This window comes from Jaculus jaculus, chromosome 12 (genome assembly GCF_020740685.1).
Source record: "Jaculus jaculus isolate mJacJac1 chromosome 12, mJacJac1.mat.Y.cur, whole genome shotgun sequence".
Taxonomy (NCBI): domain Eukaryota; kingdom Metazoa; phylum Chordata; class Mammalia; order Rodentia; family Dipodidae; genus Jaculus; species Jaculus jaculus.
The window spans coordinates 101,757,376-101,774,646 of NC_059113.1; the positions used below are offsets into that span (position 1 = coordinate 101,757,376).

At 42.8% G+C, this 17,271-nt stretch overlaps 1 protein-coding gene and 1 pseudogene across 1 annotated transcript; one reads left to right on the forward strand and one right to left on the reverse strand.

The window, feature by feature from the left end:
• Positions 1 to 4,194: 4,194 nt before the first annotated feature.
• On the reverse strand, positions 4,195 to 11,956 carry Fgg (fibrinogen gamma chain). The gene is made up of 10 exons (XM_012948171.2): positions 11,862 to 11,956; positions 11,717 to 11,761; positions 11,347 to 11,530; positions 11,139 to 11,232; positions 9,297 to 9,427; positions 8,683 to 8,816; positions 7,708 to 7,892; positions 5,662 to 5,939; positions 4,855 to 5,024; positions 4,195 to 4,330 (listed from the first exon to the last, which is right to left on the reverse strand). Exons 1-10 carry the CDS (start codon positions 11,934 to 11,936, stop codon positions 4,316 to 4,318), a joined length of 1,311 nt encoding a protein of 436 aa, XP_012803625.2. The 5' UTR covers positions 11,937 to 11,956; the 3' UTR covers positions 4,195 to 4,315.
• Positions 11,957 to 16,761: 4,805 nt separating this feature from the next.
• Positions 16,762 to 16,859, forward strand: LOC123453869 (annotated as a pseudogene).
• The last annotated feature ends 412 nt before the right edge of the window (positions 16,860 to 17,271 follow it).

Below are 17,271 nucleotides of genomic sequence, written 5' to 3' on the forward strand. Positions count from 1 at the left end.
TTTATTTATTTATTTACTTGAGAGAGAGAGAGGCAGAGAGAAAGAAAAGAATGGGTGTGCCACAGCCTCCAATCACTGCAAACAAACTCTGGACCCATACGTCCCCTTTTGCATCTGGCTTATGTAGGTCCTAGGGAATCAAACCTGGGTCCTTAAGCTTCGCAGGCAAACATCTTAACCACTAAGCCATTTTCCTAGTCCCCCCCAAATGTCATTTTTAAACACACTTAATCCATCATAGATTAAAATGGAAACAGAAAACACGTACTAAGTTACTAGAATGGTTGTTGGCTAAGTAGGAGGTGGGAAGGAAAGGGACTTTGAATAATGAGACTCCATAAATTAAGAAATGGATCCAGCATAGACAAGAGGACGTGTTAGGAGTCTGAATAACAGCGTCTGCCTCAACATGGGCACACACCCACAAAGGGGTAAATGAAATGCAGTCTTCCCCACCCTCAGTCTTTCCTCAACATACCATTTTCCATTTACTTTGATTTATCTTTCTATCCTCAACCTCGTCAACCTCACTGTTCAAGCTACAGCCAACAGAGGCAACCATCAGGCAGACATCTCCCCCAGGACTCACAGTGAGCTTAGCTTTTCACCTTTGTCATCTGAATGAACCAAATTATGTATGACAGAACACCTTGGCTAGTTTATACTGGTTTGGATCAGAGGGGAAAATTTAAGTCTTGTGAAGATTCCAAATATACATTTCTTTTTCTTCCTCTTCTTCCTCCTCCTCCTCTTGCTTCTCCTCTTCATCAGACAGGGTTGTGTTTGAACTCAGAATCCTCCTGCCTCAGTTTCCCAAGTGCTGGGATTATAGCCGTGTGGTCACACACCTGGCTAGTTATAGTTTTCAATCTTCACTCACTTTCCACTTGCCCACCCTTGTGAAACTAAATCACTTATCAACAGTATCTAAACATGAGAAGAATGGGGCAAAGCTATAACATCTCTGTGGTACGTTTCAAATCCTTGATATTTGGTTAGTAATCTTGCTTGTTAACGTAAGATCCCTTCACTATGGTTGTATGACTAGAACTCTGAAGTCACAGAATTGAGACTTTCCTTTTTTTAAGAAAAAAATATTTAATTTTTGAGTGGTGGGAACTGAACCCAGGACCTCACATATGCAAAGCAAGACCCCTTTAGCTGAGCTGTACCTTGGACCCTTTTCTTTTGGCATGCTTTTTGCCATCTCTCATACCTGCATTGCATTTAGTCCCCCTGTTTTTCAGTGGCTTGAGCTTCCATGTGCCCAGGAAAGGAAAAGGCAGAGATAAACACTAATCTGTGATTTTTCACTATGGGGGAAAATTGCCTGTATAAGGCTCTAAACCCTTCTTTTCATTTACTAGTTAAATTGTTTTGTTAGTTAATCAAGGTAATTCCTTGAACTCTAATTTTACTTGAATAAACATTGATGATCTAATTGAATCTGAAAGTATTTCTCATGCTTAGTTTCTGAAATTGTATTCCTTCAATATTCACCAATAGATATTAATAGCTAAACAAGTGCATATTTGAAGTTAATCAATTTTTCTTTACTTCTCTGGGTTTCTAAATTAAAAATAAAATTAATATGTGCTCATTTTAATAAATCAAACACAAGAGGCTCCAAGCATCTTTTTGTTGTTGCTGTTTGTTGGTTTGTTTTTTGAAGTAGGGTCTCATTCCAGCTTAGGCTGACCTGGAATTCACTTTGTAGTCTCACACTGGCCTCGAACTCATGGTGATCCTCCTACCTCTCCCAACCTTTTTGTTTATCCCTCCAAACCTTGTTAAAAGCATACTGTAACTGCTATTTCAGAAGAAATATTCAACAGGTGCTCTTGGGGAATGTCAGAAATGTTTGGACTTCACATTGTTTTTCCATATTAGTTTTTATTACATTTTCTATTAAAATCATGTTGAGAGAATGAAAATATACAAATAATATATGTAGGTGAAGAGTGCATTTTATTGAACGTGTATAACATATATTCTCCTTACGGAATGACCACTGGGGAACTATTCTTTAAAGTACACTGATTGGTTCATAAATATTTCCATGTCTGTTCAAAGATATTCTATTTATTCTACAATCACTACATTCTATTACAATGAACTCATAAACTGCCTGTCTCATTCACTCTTCACACTGTTAAATATTTTCCAAATTTCTCACTGTCCTGAAAGGTGTGGGTATACATGCATTTCTGCACATAGATGTGTACCTATTTTCTTGCTCCTTTCCTTTTATTTTTCTTTTCTGTTCTCTTCTTTTTTTTTTCTCTCCTGTGGTAGGGATTGAATCGGGGTCCTTGCTCATGTTTGATATGTGCTGTACCACAAAAGTCCAACTTTTATTTCCTTTATAATAATGTTATTGGGCTGGAGAGATTGCTTAGCTGTTAAGGTGCTTGCTTGTGAAGTATAAGGACCCAGGTTTGATTCCCCAGTACCCACATAAGCCACACATGTGTCTGGAATTTGTTTGCAGTGACTGGAGGCCCTGGAATACCCGTTCTCTCTCTCTATATATATATCTATATCTATCTATATTCCTCCCTCTTTCAAATAAATGAGTAGGACATAATGTTCTTGTCATAAATCATAGGAGTGATATTATTGCAGTAAAAATAAACATGTATCTGACTCTTCCTATTTATGATCAAATTGTTCCATTAAAGGATCTTGCAGACTCACTCTGGCTCGACTGTTTACACGCTGATATTATAAGTAGTTGAGTGTATGGCCGGGTGGGAACAGGAGAGTTTTCCAGAAAGAGTAAGAAGGAGGCTATCACCACGATTCTGGCAGGATACTCTCATCCTGACTAGAGTGGCGGCAGCAAATATGGAGGAGAGGAATAGAAACAATATTTAGGAAGCGGACTTGGTAGGCTTAATCAATGATTGGACATGGAGGAGGATGGAATAAAGAATTCTGGAGGCTGTTCCTGGGGGAAGTGGCGCAGTGAGTGAATGGAGCAGAGCAGGATTGGGAAAGTGAGGCTGCTGAGGACTTTGTGTTCGACATTCTAAGTTCCCAGCTCAGCACTGCTCCGGGCACCCCGCAGACGCTTCGCTGGGTGAAGTGGGATGACGGATTCATCTTGACTTGAACAAATGAATACTGCACATGAGTCAATGTTCCTACTGTTCAAAGAATCCCTAGAATTTATTTGTACATCTCTAAGCTGAATTATTGCTTTCTGTCTTTTTTTGACATGTGTGTGCATGTATGTGTGTGTGTTCACATGTGTATGTGGGCATGTGGAGGCCAGAAGTTGATGTAGGCGGCCTTCCTCAGTCACTATTCATCTGATTTATCTCTCTCTTGAACTCAGACTCACTGAGTCAGGTAGCCTATCTGTTCTTTCCTTCTTTCTTTCTTTCTTTCTTTCTTTCTTTCTTTCTTTCTTTCTTTCTTTCTTTCTATAACCTACACTATAGAATACTTTAAAATCAGGAGGTAGAGAGGAAGAAAGTAGTAGATTTGGGGGGAAAACTATGGAAAGTGAGACAGCCCAAAGCCAGAGCTCTAGCCTTTAAAACAAGCAGGTCCTTTCATGAAAGCACATCAAGAGTAAGTCAAGAGCTTTACACAGTCACTGTTGACACAGTGATACAGACTACAGGTGCCTAGGAAGCCTGCACTTGCTGAAACCAACTGGCTAAGGTCTCAGTCATTGAGAAATGGCTCCCATCTGTTCACCTGTAAGGAGCTCACCAGATCACTCCCTAAGCTCTCTGGTCCAAAATGGTTCTGTCAGAGTAGTCATGTGTAACTCTAAGTGTTTGGAGCTAAAATTCTTCTAGAAGAATCCCCCATTACCCCGTAGCTTTTTCACTGCACCCGTTCTTTGCTCACAGTGCCCCTTAGTTATCTGACTGAGGCGTGTGCTTGCTTACATCAAATGCTATCACGCTGGGCTGCCACACGCTGGGTGTGTGCCCTTGGCAGATGAAATCCATGATTTCAGTTTGCTTTGCCATTCTCCAAGGCTTAGGTATGAGGTCTAACATCATTCTTAGTAACTGTTGAGGACAGCCCACTGTGGTAACCAAACTGAGGGAAAGCGATGGTTTTCAAGGACAATAAAAGGTACATATATCTCATCTTAGGAAACAAAATGTTTATTGAAATACACGTAGATAAATTATCACCAGCATAAAACTGTTAGTGGAGTTTTCAACATGGGTTCCTTTTACTCTTAATATGAAGTGAGGCTTTGAAAGTCCATTGTCCCATAGCAAAAATATTACATGTCTCTGTTCAGATAAAGTCCTTTATAAAAGTAAATCACCTTTGACATGGTCTTTTAAACGTCTCCAGCCTATGAATATATAACAAAACAAAAGGCGTATTAAAAATATAACTCTCTGTTTAAAAAATAATTAAATATGAACAGATTAGAGGTAATACACATGGCAAATATTCATAGATGGGAAGCTGTGACATTTCTCCCGTTTTATCAGTCTAAACTAAAATACTTAAGAAATGCTAATAAAAATCAAAACTAAATGATAACTGATCATAAAAAGGCAATAGCTTTATTTTTATACATTTATATAAAAATCAAAGTGTCATTTCAAATAAAGAAATTTTACATAACACTGATTTCAGTAATTTGAGACTATAGCCCAACGTGAGTTTTAATTTCCACTTAAGGCTAAATATTCCTTTAAGAGGAATTAAAGTTCATAAATATAGAAGTTAGGAAGAAAATTTCGGAAAATGCTTGGAGCTTTGTACAGGTTAATAGAAGTTAATCGGTGCGGTACTTCTCTACAAATAGCCTCCCGGCAAGACGATTTAAGGGTACTCAATGATAGCCTCGTGTTCGGGTTCTGGCCTGACCTGTTTGGCTCCCCCCATGTGCTGCTGCTGTCCGTCTCCGATGGAGAGTCTGTTGAATGGGATTATCTTCATCGTGGTTTCTTTCATGGAATACCAGCGGGACTTCCATGTGGCCCAAATAATCCCGTTATCATAGCCATTAGGAGTGGATGCTTTTGAGTAGGTGCCACCTGGAATAAATTGTAGATGCTCATGTCGTTACTCTTGTATTTCCTTACTTCAAAAGTCTGTTATGGGCTGGAGAGATGGCTTAGCGGTTAAGTGCTTGCCTGTGAAGCCTAAGGACCCTGGTTCGAGGCTCGATTCTCCAGGACCCATGTTAGCCAGATACACAAGGGGGCGCATGCATCTGGAGTTCCTTTGCAGTGGCTAGAGGCCCTGGCACACCCATTCTCTCTCTGCCTCTCTATCTGCCTCTTCCTCTCTCTGTCTGTTGCTGTCAAATAAATAAAAATAAAAAAAAATTTTTTTAAAAGTCTGTTATGAAGTGTATTGGCTGTGACATCAGGTTATGGTGTCCCTACTAGCTGAAAGTGCCCCTAGAGATTGCTTAAATTTGTTTATAATTCAGGAGATAGGCGGATTAGACAAGGATCCAGTTGAGGCAAAGGTTTGGTATTATCTAGAATAATACCGGCTGGATAATTGATATTCTCTAATTTTCATTTCCGATAAATAACTTTACGATGAAAGACTTGCTGTGTTTATCACTGTTCCTCATTTTTTTCCCTGTTATCTGTTTATAACATTTCAGAATATATATATGTGCTATCACACTAGCTTGGGCCCTGAGGAAGAAGGCCGTACCTTGGTAGTAAACCCCGTTGAGGTGGCCGGCATGACATTTGTTCATCCACCAGCCTGATCCATCCTGCTCGGCACAGTTGCCTTCAAACTTGTCATTATCATTGTCCCAGGTACTGAACTGCATGCCATTGTGGGATGTGAAAAACTTGTCACTAGGGTCGTCGCCAAAATCAAAGCCATCAAAGGCGTCACCAGCATCTCCACCAATGAAGTAGGCGTAGGTCAGGCGGTACTTGTCAGCTTCGGGGCCGACCCTGAACATGGCATAGTCTGCAGTGCTGCGAGGAAGGGCACAAAGAGGCCGCAGCGTCAGCCGCAGGAGTTCTCTCTGGCGCAGCACCAGCACTTGGAACTGACCACTTTACCTCTGAAGGCTAGAACAGACGCCGGGAGTAAAGCGGTCTGCAAGCCCCGCCTGAAGCAATGCCAATAGGTGCAGAGTTTATCACCACCACCCACGGTGAGTCTGGAAGCCTCCAAGGCATCTCTCTGAAATCTAGATTAAGTCTAATAGTTTCTACTTGTAAGTTTTGGCATTGTACATGCATGACCCACAGATCGTAGTAATTATCTACAGTAAGTGGTCATTAACTAAATCACTAAATTTGAAGATACTCCATTGGCCACCCACACCTAGTTTTCTGCCCCAAGACAGTGTGGACAGTGGCTAGGAGAAGCCTCTGATGACATCACAGAAACTGCCATCCCTCCGTGGTCCATGAAACATGAATCACAATGGGCTGGGGAGATTGCTCAGTGGTGAAAGATGCTTGCTTATAAAGCCTGATGGTCCAGGTTTGAATCCCCAATACCCATGTAAAGCCAGATGCACGAAGAGGTGCCTGTGTCTGGAGTTTGTTTGCAGTGGCAGGGGACCCTGGTGTAGCCATACGTTTTTTTTTTTTTCCTCTCTTTCTCCCTCCCTCTTTCAAATAGTAAATTAATTAATTTTAAAAAGCCATGAACCATAGAAGTCAGAGAGATATTCTTGCCTGGGAAAAGTTCCAAAGAAAGCCATCCTTTAACGGAGTAGAATGATGAGATGTGGTGAGTTAATAGAGATTTCTGGAAAATACTTAACCTCTTCCCTAACCTCCCACATTTGGGAAATGGAAGATGTCCTCATAGAAGAAGGTCTTCTGACTACAGTACTTCTAGGTTAAAAAAATGAATAAAACTTCTCACACACAAAAAAAAAATTCATGTGGGGGCTAGAGAAGATGGCTTAGTGATTACAGCATTTGCATGCAAAGCCAAAGGATGCAGGTTCGATTCCCCAGAACCCACATAAGCCAGATGCATGGGGTGGAGCATCTCTCTGGAGTTCATTTGCAGTGGCTGGAGCCCTGATGTGCCCATTCTCTCTCTTTCTGTCTCTCTCAGTCTCTAGATTAATTCCCTCTCCAAATAAATAGATAAAATATATATTTTTAAATCCATGTGTTTGCAAATAGAATGTATTTCGCTATTCCACAAACATAAGAGGATCAGCTATTTTTCTTCACTTAAATTAGACATCGCATCCTAAAACCTGAGGTAGCTGTCACATTATCAAGGCCTGCAGATCGCTGAGGGCAGTAGGTAGGTTAATTTGACAGCAGCCCCTGAGCTGTCATCGAATGAACAGGAAATGTGGAATCAGGAAAAGGAAAGGTTCTAAAACGAAACTGCCTCAGTGAAAGTTCAGCCTCGGCCACTTACGATCACTGAGAACTCGGGCGAGCTGGCCTGTAAAACGAAATCCTGCTTCTTGGAATGCTTATTTAGATTCGATTAAAGTTACTTTCAGGTTATGTACTTCTACCTCAGGCATCAGCTGTCACACTGAGCGTTTGTTTCCAGGGCAAGTGTCACAGCATTCGGATCCAGCCTGGAGGCAACTTGCCACTTGGGACTGTCCCAAACCCAGTGAGCTCCCACCAAACTGCCGGGGTATGTCCCTTGCATGTGTTGAAGATATATATATATAGACATTCACTGGTCTATTAACAGTTCAGGACACATTGCAGCTGGTTTCTACAGCAAGAAGTGAGGAGGCCTTCGCACCTGGTTCTGCCGTTCCAGTCTTTGAGCTGCACTCTCAGGGCGTACGGGATTGCGGACTGCATGCTGATCAAGTGAATCTTTTCATTGCCCAGCCAAAACTCCGTGTTACCAGTAGGAGACAGGTGTCCAAAGCCTTCTTTATACTGGATCCAGTTTTTCTTGAAATCCACGCTGCCATCAACTCTCTGAACACACGACACGCACAAGAGGAGAGAACAGATGATCAGTGCATGTGAAGAACAAGTTTCTAAGCATCTGCCAGGAATATGGGGGGGTTTGATTCTGTCAACTTCTAAGTGACCTAGGGCAAGCTGCCTTCCTTTCATGGTCTACCTAATAGGACTCATAACTTGTTCCGGTTGCTGTGGGGATTACAAGAAAGCACGTTCAAAATATTTACCTGGTGCATGATTACTTTAAAATTAGTGGTTGGTTTTTAAAAGCCCCTGGAGGGTCCTTAAGAGCTCAAGCTTGGATTGAGTCTTGGCCCTGTAGCCTGATGCTGACTCGCACCCCCGAGCGCCCTCTGCAGGACGAGCTGTAACAGCGGCAGTGGGTAAAAGCGGATTTGTGGTGGGTATTAAGGAGGAAGAAGGTTAAGAAGGACTTTGTCTTGGAGCTGCCCAACTATCCTCTGAAAAACTTCCTCTTCTCGTGATGGGAAGCCTTACATCTTGATCATTGAAAAAGAGGTCCCTGCTACACCTTGTCACTAAAGGAGTTTACTCAGGAAACAATATAATCTGCACTGGGAGTGTCAGCAGCTGGACTTGGTGCATTCAAAACCTGCCTCTGGTACTTAGGTCTTCTGTGATCTCATGCCTCAGTTTGCGTTTTTGCAAGTTAGAGTTAGAAGTAGGCCTTACCTCACAGCCATATGGAGAGGGGGTTAAATAAGCTAATATTCACAAGGTGCTCAGAGAACTGCCTACAATGATGCGAGCATCATTTAAATATGTGTGAGGAAGAATTTACCCTCTGCAGCACCGTCCATCCATTCCCAGAGCTGTCGATCTCACAGTACACTAAGAACTGCTGCTTAGCCTTCAGAGGCTTAATAAAGTACAGTCCGCTCAGTTTGGCCCCCTTATTGGCAATTTCTTGACAATCTGAAGAGGAAAAGAAATGCATTGGGCTGAAGAGATGGCTTGACGGTTAAGACACTTGCCTGTGAAGCCTAAGGTCTCAGGTTCAATTCCCCAGGACCCAGGTAAGCCAGATGCACAAGGTGGCACATGCATCTAGAGCATTTTTTGTTTGCAGTGGCTAGGGACCCTGGAATGCCCCATTCTCTCTCTGTCTCTCAAAGTGAAACAAATAAATAAATCAATAGAAATGCATTGTAGAAACCTCAGTGATTAACCTACCGTAAGCTACTCATTTTCCAAGCCATATTTATTCATTTTCTTTCTCACATCATCATCCACACTAGCGCTTGCTACTCAAGAAAACTGTGGGCATCGATACAACCTTAGAGTCAGGGGTTAGCTGTTTCCCAAGTTGTTCCTGTGCTTTGAAATATGCACAGTCACCTTTTCTTTGTACATCAGCATTGATTAATCTGAGCCCAATGGAAGCCTCTTGCGTACCTTTCCCAGTGGTGTCATGAATGGTCACGGTGTCCTTACATGGCTCCTGGCACAGTGCTTCAAGCTGGGATACCTTCTGCTTCAGGTTCGTGATCTTCTGATTATTTGAGTTATAAATCTCCTGTAGGAATCTTTAAGAGGAGCAGTGACAGGGGATAAGCATTTCTTTCAGAAGAATAACTTTGGATTTTTGTCTTTGAAAGACACTTTAATTTTCTCACAGATGTCTTTCTGATAACTTATTTCATTTTGAGAAAAGTGTAAAATTGGATTATTAAATTGAAATGAGTTAAAAGGCTAAGGTGAGCTTTGGTGGAAAAGAAAAGCAAATATAAAACTACTCGTTCTCAATGGGAATAAAATTGTGACTTGAATCTTTTCACCTAGAACGGGGCAGAGAGTTTCTTGACTCTGAACACAAATAACAAAGTCCCTGTCAATAAACAAAGGTCACTGCAAGTGGCCTTTCTGAATTTTACCTCATGTACAGGGGAAGCAGGGGACAACTTACTGTGAGTGGAGGGCCTGGGGATTCGGAGGCCATAATTCACAGGCACTCAACTATCTTTTCCCCTTGTGCCCTAGAGAGGCCCTGCTTCAGGGTTTCCTTCTATCTCCTATCTGGGCCTTAGCATACATTGGCTAAAACTCTCCCTTTCTAGTTGGTATTTCTGGTTCCCTGGCATTGGAACAGGCTTGGAAGAGGTGAAAACTCCGCCTCTATGGCTTCTCGCTGGGTTGCTCCTAAACATTCCGAAATGACAGATAGCTATGTACAATGGACTGTCACTTCTTTCCTCAAAGTAAAGAAAAGGAGACATGCTCTTGGCCTGCTTTTTTCATCCCCCACTACTTTTTCCTTAGAAAAATCTCTTACAATAGTTTTCTTCTATTTCAATCATAAACAAAAAAATAATAACAGATATGATAATGATAACTGTAATTCCAACAGGCCACTTCGATTCAGCCACCATCCTCAAATGTTTTTCATGCTGCTCTCAGATCAATTTAGGGAAGGGGGAGAGACCCCTAAAACTGCACCCAAGTTTTCGTTTTGTGCCCAGCAGTTATAGGAGCACCTGGGAAGCCGGGGGTCCGAAGGAAGGGAGGAGGGTGCACAGCGAGGTCACTGTGCTGCGATGCACAGGTTGACAGGCCGCAGTAGGGTGCTTGCTAAACTTAATCCCTTAAGACGTTTCTTTTTTTGATTCCACCTCCAATATGCTATAGTAGCGAAAATCTACCAGTTTCTTGACACCAGCTTGCTCACATGCTTGTAAAGAGAATTCTGTTTTCAAAAACCCAAGTTTCGGGGGCTGGAGAGATGGCTTAGCGGTTAAGCGCTTGCCTGTGAAGCCTAAGGACCCCGGTTCGAGGCTCGGTTCCCCAGGTCCCACGTTAGCCGGATGCACAAGGGGGCACATGCGTCTGGAGTTCGTTTGCAGAGGCTGGAGGCCCTGGTGCGCCCATTCTCTCTCTCTCCTCTATCTGTCTTTCTCTGTGTGTCTGTCGCTCTCAAATAAATAAATAAATAATTTAAAAAAACCCAAGTTTCCACGTGCTTGGTTTTACAATACAAAACAAAAATGAAGTGGGGTGGCATTTAGGTAAATATAGTCAGAATAGCATTTTAAGACATTCTTGAACATCTTTCTCCAACGCGATCATTAAGTTAAATACGGTCACAACCTACATCCGACATCCACTGGGTTAAGGAGAGACATGATGTCAATTGGATATTATCAATGAAAAAAATTCTACAACATTACTTTCAGCAAAGCATGGAATACTAAATAAAACCCAAAACTTCCCTGGAAAGCACCTTGAAGCCAAAATGCTCACCGAATACTCGAGTCGTGGGTGAGAACCAGTGCTTCGTATTTCATGATTTCTTCAACCATCTTCTTGGACTTCTGGGTGGCACTCTCTATCTTATCTGTACCATGAGATCAGAGACAAAGAAAAAAGAATCACTTAAGCTAACAGAACAACTCAAAAACAGCCAGAGGACTTCTGGGATGATGGTCTAGGTGGAGCTCCAATTTCTCACTCGGCATTGCCGGTTCATCCGGGTTGTAGCCAACTTGGATGGATTTTATCAGCTCTTTGGCTTCTGTGGTTCTGTTTTCCGCCTGAAACAAGATGTCTTCCAGAGCCTGGAGGTCCTTGTCCACGTCATTCTGGTAGGAGGCCAGGAAGTCTGCAATGCCGCAGGTGGTCGGGCAATAACTGCCCTGAAAATACATCGAGAGGTGACTTAAACATCTGTGTAAAAGCAGCATTTAAACACCTACCTGTAAAAATACAGTCGAACTGCTTTTGAACTAATGAGTGTCATCGTATTGGTGAAAGAACAGCTCTACTTCCCACGACACCCCAGCCCCAGCGCAAAGAGAACCAGAGACGTGGAAGTTACTCACAAATCTTTCATCCAAGATGCAGCAGTTGTCTTTGGTCGCGATGTACTGCGGGAGAAACAGACAGACAGACAGAAATGTCACTTGGTGGTCACATCCATCCTTGCTTTTCCTTTGAGACAAGAGGGTTTCTCAACAGCACACTTACTGCCAGGCATGTTGGAGAGAGCGCAGAGAGGGCCACAGTGACAACGAAACTCAGAGGATGCAAAGATCTGCTCATGATGCCTGGGTGCCCAAGCGCTGCACAGTGGAAACGGTGAGCTCCGGGGTTTGGGGTGAGTTGTCTCTTTATGCAAGTCCTCCTGGCTGGGCAGGACGGCTAGTGGCTGGAGCTGGTCACGGGGCTTTTTTTTTTTTTTTTTTTTACCAGAAACCTGAAGATGGCCTTCCTGGCTTCTATGTTTTTTTTTTCTCTCTCTCGTTTTGGCTCCCTCCTCTGCCCTGTCAGGTTCCCAGATTTTGCACACAGGTATAAGCTCCTCCTTTTTGGCCCAGCCCAGTCTTTTCTTCCCATATCCACGACCATTTGCAAAGCCCTGAGGGCTGCTCTGAGCAGGGAGGGAGGCAGCGTGATGCAATAGCTTCCCGTACACGGTACATGGCCGGACAGCAAACACCGGCTCCGACCACCCCCGGAATGCACTCACCCCGCTTTGACACGGGGCTGCAGCTACCACCGGAGTTACGGAAAGGCTTCTGTTAACCCAGGGATGAGGGATGAGGTGACCTTGTTTTTTTTTTTTTCAACCTGTGGCTATGGCAAGAGGTGACTTCCACCCTCCTTGTCCCTCCCTGCCCTGAACACACACTTCACACATCCAGGAATGAATCCTGCCAGAAATGCATTCCTGCCCCCATGTGTTGACCTCTTTCCCAGGCCCTCAACCCCCAGTGAGCTTTGAGATCACTCAACTTATCTCTCACCTGCAAGGGAGGCTGGCAGGACTCCCATACGGAGTGTCCCAGCAGGGAAGGAGACAGGAGTCCACTTAGTTGTCCTAAGGTCCCAACTAGTTACTTCCAAGGAAAACCTATGTTCAGAGAGATCCACCTCCCATATATCTGACCCGAAGCCCTTCAGAAGGAGACAGGGTACAGTGAGAACTTAGAGAAAGTCTGTGGTCTTCGCTCTGCCCCTTGAGCCTCCTGGGTGCTGGGAAAAGACAATCTTATCACCTCTGCATTACGGGCTCTTGGGACCATCCCTGCATTTGCTCATTCCTCTCCTCCTCCTCTGAGACCAAGCTTGCTTCAAATGGTGATGCAAGTACACCTAATTTGACAAAAAAAAAAAAAAATGCTGGTGCTTTAATATTTGATTCTAAGCCTTTACCAAGGTGTGGGTGGTCGTTTGAATAGATGCCCCCAATATACCCAGTGTTTTCTTAGTTTGTAGTTTGGGTCTGTACCACCTGGCTGGAGGAGGTGTCACTGGGTGGATCTTAAGGTGTGATGGAGGGTTTGACATTCCAATCTAAAGCTATGCAAAGTGTGCCTAGGTGGAGTTCCTGGGGTGTGCTGTGTGGCGTGTCTTGTGGCTTCTCTCTCTGTGTTTGGTCCTGTAAGAGCAGGCCAACTTCTGCCATTATGGAATTTCCCCTAGATCTGTAAGCTTGAATACCCCTTTACCCCTTCTTCCATAATAGTGCCTGGTTTGGAAGTTCATCTCAGTGACACAAGTCTGTTTACTACACAAAGCATGTCTATGTTTTGACTTGAAAACAAAGACATCCATATTCCATTGTCAGTATTATTATTATTATTATTTGAGTAAGATCTTGATCTATCCCAGGATGACCTGGAATTCACAATGTAGTCTCAGGGTGGCCTCAAACTCACAGTGATCCTCCTACCTCTGCCTCACAAGAGCTGGGATTCAAGGTATGCTCCGTCATGTCCAGCCTTATCATAGGTAATTATTTTATCAAAGTGAACCTATTAAAAACCAAAGTTGTTGGGCTGGAGATATGGTTTAGTGCTTAAGGTGAAGCCCAAGAACCCATGTTTGAATCATCACTTAAGCCAGACGCACAGGTGACATAAGCACGCAAGGTCCCACCTGCACACAAGGTGGTGCGCACATCTGGAGTGTGATTGCAGTCGCAGGAGGCCCTGGTGTGCCAATTCTCTCTCTCTTGCTCTCTCTTTCACTCTCACTCTCTTGCATAAGAAAAAACTAGACCAGTCGGTTGGGCTTGCTTCAAAAAAATTCAAACTTCTCATCATTTTGATCCTTAGTTCTTTGCTCTGTTGACTGCGCTCTTCCCATCCCCGCCCGTCTCTTCCTGCAACAACTCATGTGTTAATCACCCAATGCGATACTTCTGATTATGACATTTGCCCACTTAAACACCTCATCAGCTCCTATTTCCAACCATAGCAAATGTCAACCTCACAAATGTTACGCTTACCCTGCTGCCTTAAAAAATATTTTATTTCTGTTTATTTACTTAGAGAGAGGGAGAGAGAGAGAGAGACAGGCAGAAAGAATGGGCATGCCAGGGCCTCTAACCACTGCAAATGAACTCTACACATATTTGCCACCTTGTGCATCTGGCTTACATGGGTCCTGAGGAATTGAACGTGGGTCCTTTGGCTTTGCAGGCCTTAACCACTGAGCTATCTCCCCAGCCCCCTGCTGAGGTTTTTTTTTTTTTTTTTTTTTTACATTTGCCATTTCCTATAGTCAAGTCTAACCACAGTGAATGATGCGACACTCCCTTCTGTGTATCACGTGGTCTTAGCGAAAGGATGCTTTTCTTTTCTTTTTTCTTTTTTTAGAAAGGTTTTTCGAGGTAGGTCTCACTCTAGCGCAGGCTGACTTGGAATTCACTCTGTATTCTCAGGGTGGCCTCAAACCCACCGCGATCCTCCTACCTGTACCTCTGCCTCCTAAGTGCTGGGATTAAAGACGTGTGCCACCACGCCCAGCTTTTCTTTTCCTTTTATATGTAGCAACCTCTGCGGTTTGGCCCCGTTGGCACTCCTAAATTTCTGCCCAAAAGTCTTATTTCCTGACTCCCACTCCCCCACACAAAACCTGAACACCAACCCCCCCCCCACCATCCAATCCCTCCTCTTTTATAGCACTGACTGCAACCTCGCATTAAACACACCCACGACGCACCACCCTTATCACTGTAAGCTCACCGCATGGCCACGGACTCCGCGTAGCCCTACTTAATCACCTTTTTTTTTAAAAATTAATTAATTTATTTATTTGAGAGCGACAGACACAGAGAGAAAGACAGATAGAGGAAGAGAGAGAGAATGGGCGCGCCAGGGCTTCCAGCCTCTGCAAACAAACTCCAGACGCGTGCGCCCCCTTGTGCATCTGGCTAACGTGGGACCTGGGGAACCGAGCCTCGAACCGGGGTCCTTAGGCTTCACAGGCAAGCGCTTAACCGCTAAGCCATCTCTCCAGCCCGTAAATCACCTTTTAACACAAGTCGTTTTGGACTGGCGGCCGTTTGGCATTCACACTTCCCACATTCCTCAAGACATCCAAAACACAAAAAGAAGTGACTCTGGCAAGACGATGATTAAATAAGTGATTGGATATCCATAGGAAAGAACATGAAACAGCCTATTAAATATTTTTATTTTTATTTAGTTATGACAGTGAGAGAAAGAGAGACAGAGAAAATAAATGGGTGTGCCAGGGCTTCCAGCCATTGCAAATGAACTCCAGATACATGCACCACCTTGTGCATCTGGCTTACATGGGCCTTCGTGAATCGAACCTGGGTCCTTAGGCATTGTAGGCAAGTGACTTAACCACTAAGCCATCTCTCTAGCCCAGCTTAGGGCAATTTCGAAGATAATGCTGTTAATTGGATGAAAAAAATATCATAACATGTACGTTAAAATGTTTCAAACTCTTGTAAAAGGATGACAGAATGTTTGGACATATATGCTAACACATGCAGTGGATATTTTCAAAAGTACACACTGTTGGTAGAACAAAAATAATACTTACAGGATTCCTATCATGGTTCAGTGGGGCGGTACACTGAGTGCATGATCCATAAAACATATTAAGTAGCCAAACATGATGGCGCCCACCTTTATTCCCAGCACTCCACTTGGGAGGCAGAAGTAGGAGGATCTTTGTGAGCTCAAGGCCATCCTGAAACTACATAGTGAATTCCAGCTCAGCTTGGGCTAGAGCAAGACCCCACCTCAAAAAAAAAAAGTGTTTATAAGGCTTATTAATGACCAAATGTTATGAAAGTTGTATAAAGAGTAATTTCATATAAATTCAAAAGGGACCATTACTAGTATATTTGGTGTGTGGGGAATGAACTTTGTTCCAGCTGTACCAAGTTTCCTTTAATAAATGATCTGTTATAATTAACTGCCATCTGAAAGACGCCATAGAAATCCACAAGACAGCCTACTTGAGGTGAATGTCCCTTCTAAATTAATCCAGCCTCTTACAGATGGAGGGATTATAAGAGATTAAAATTTAAAAAAATTTTTTAATTTATTTGGAGAGAGAGAGAATGGGCACACCAGGGCCTCCAGCCACTGCAAACAAACAAACAAATTCTAAATGCATGTGCCACTTTGTGCATCTGGTTTTATGTGGGTACTGGGGAATCGAACCTGAGTTGTTAGGCTTTGTAGGCAAGCACCTTAACTACTAAGGCATGTCTCCAGCTTCAGATTGAAGTTTTGTAAGATGGTGTGAGTCCCATCGGAGGGAGACCATGTTTAAGCCAAGTGTGTGCAGAAGAAGCAGGCAGTAATCACGGTCTTTGCACCAAAGCACATCACAAATTGAGTATAAATTTCAGACTACAATCCTGCTGTCACAGGTTGGGTTTTCGGTTCATAATATTATAAAATTTACTAGCTATATCAATGTGCTTAATATGTACAAATTTGATAAACTGAGAGAGTTAAGAATTCTATTTTATCCCACTTTAGCCTTATTGCTAGCATTCATTGGAATCTGAGGTACATCATCTGAATTCTAGAGAAAGATTTATTTATTGTTTACTGTCTAAAGTCCAAGATCAAAATTGTGTCTAGTAGTCTCTGTGGTAGCACAGATACTAAAATTGTAACGACACAGAGAAGATCTGCATGGATCATGTACAAGGCTGACACACACATTTGTGAAACATTCCATATTTATTTATTTATTTAATTTATGTCAAGCAAGATAATCTCTGGAGGGAAAAAGACCAAGGATGATTTAGTGACCTACATTGGTCTTGCATTGTCTAGTATCATTTAGGTTTATTAAATTTTAACTAGCTTTGTTCATTTCTGTTTGTGCCAACTTTTTCTCTGGCAAATGATAAATGATTAATGAATTCTAGGAAAGAACTATATTCCTGAAATCAATTTTTCACTCTTCTAGGGTGACTTTCTGAGAAAACAGCATATCGCCCACTTAAGCCAAAATAACAACTTCATATAATTCAAAGGCACAGGTTTGTTTGCCAAAGTGAAAAATTTCCAAATTCCCTATCACCTAACTCTGTTTTCACTTGAACTTATATTTGCTGCAGTCTTCCCATCATCAACTGGTAATTCCCTCCAAG

What these genes read in the sequence shown, in the direction of transcription:
- Fgg (XM_012948171.2), bottom strand. Translation starts at nt 11,936, where the DNA reads ATGAGCAGATCTTTGCATCCTCTGAGTTTCGTTGTCACTGTGGCCCTC. An exon ending in ACCCACGACTCGAGTATTCG is followed by an intron (nt 9,428 to 11,138) that starts GTGAGCATTTTG and finishes CTCCTCTTAAAG; the next exon opens with ATTCCTACAGGAGATTTATA. An exon ending in GATGGACGGTGCTGCAGAGG is followed by an intron (nt 7,893 to 8,682) that starts GTAAATTCTTCC and finishes TCGTGTGTTCAG; the next exon opens with AGAGTTGATGGCAGCGTGGA.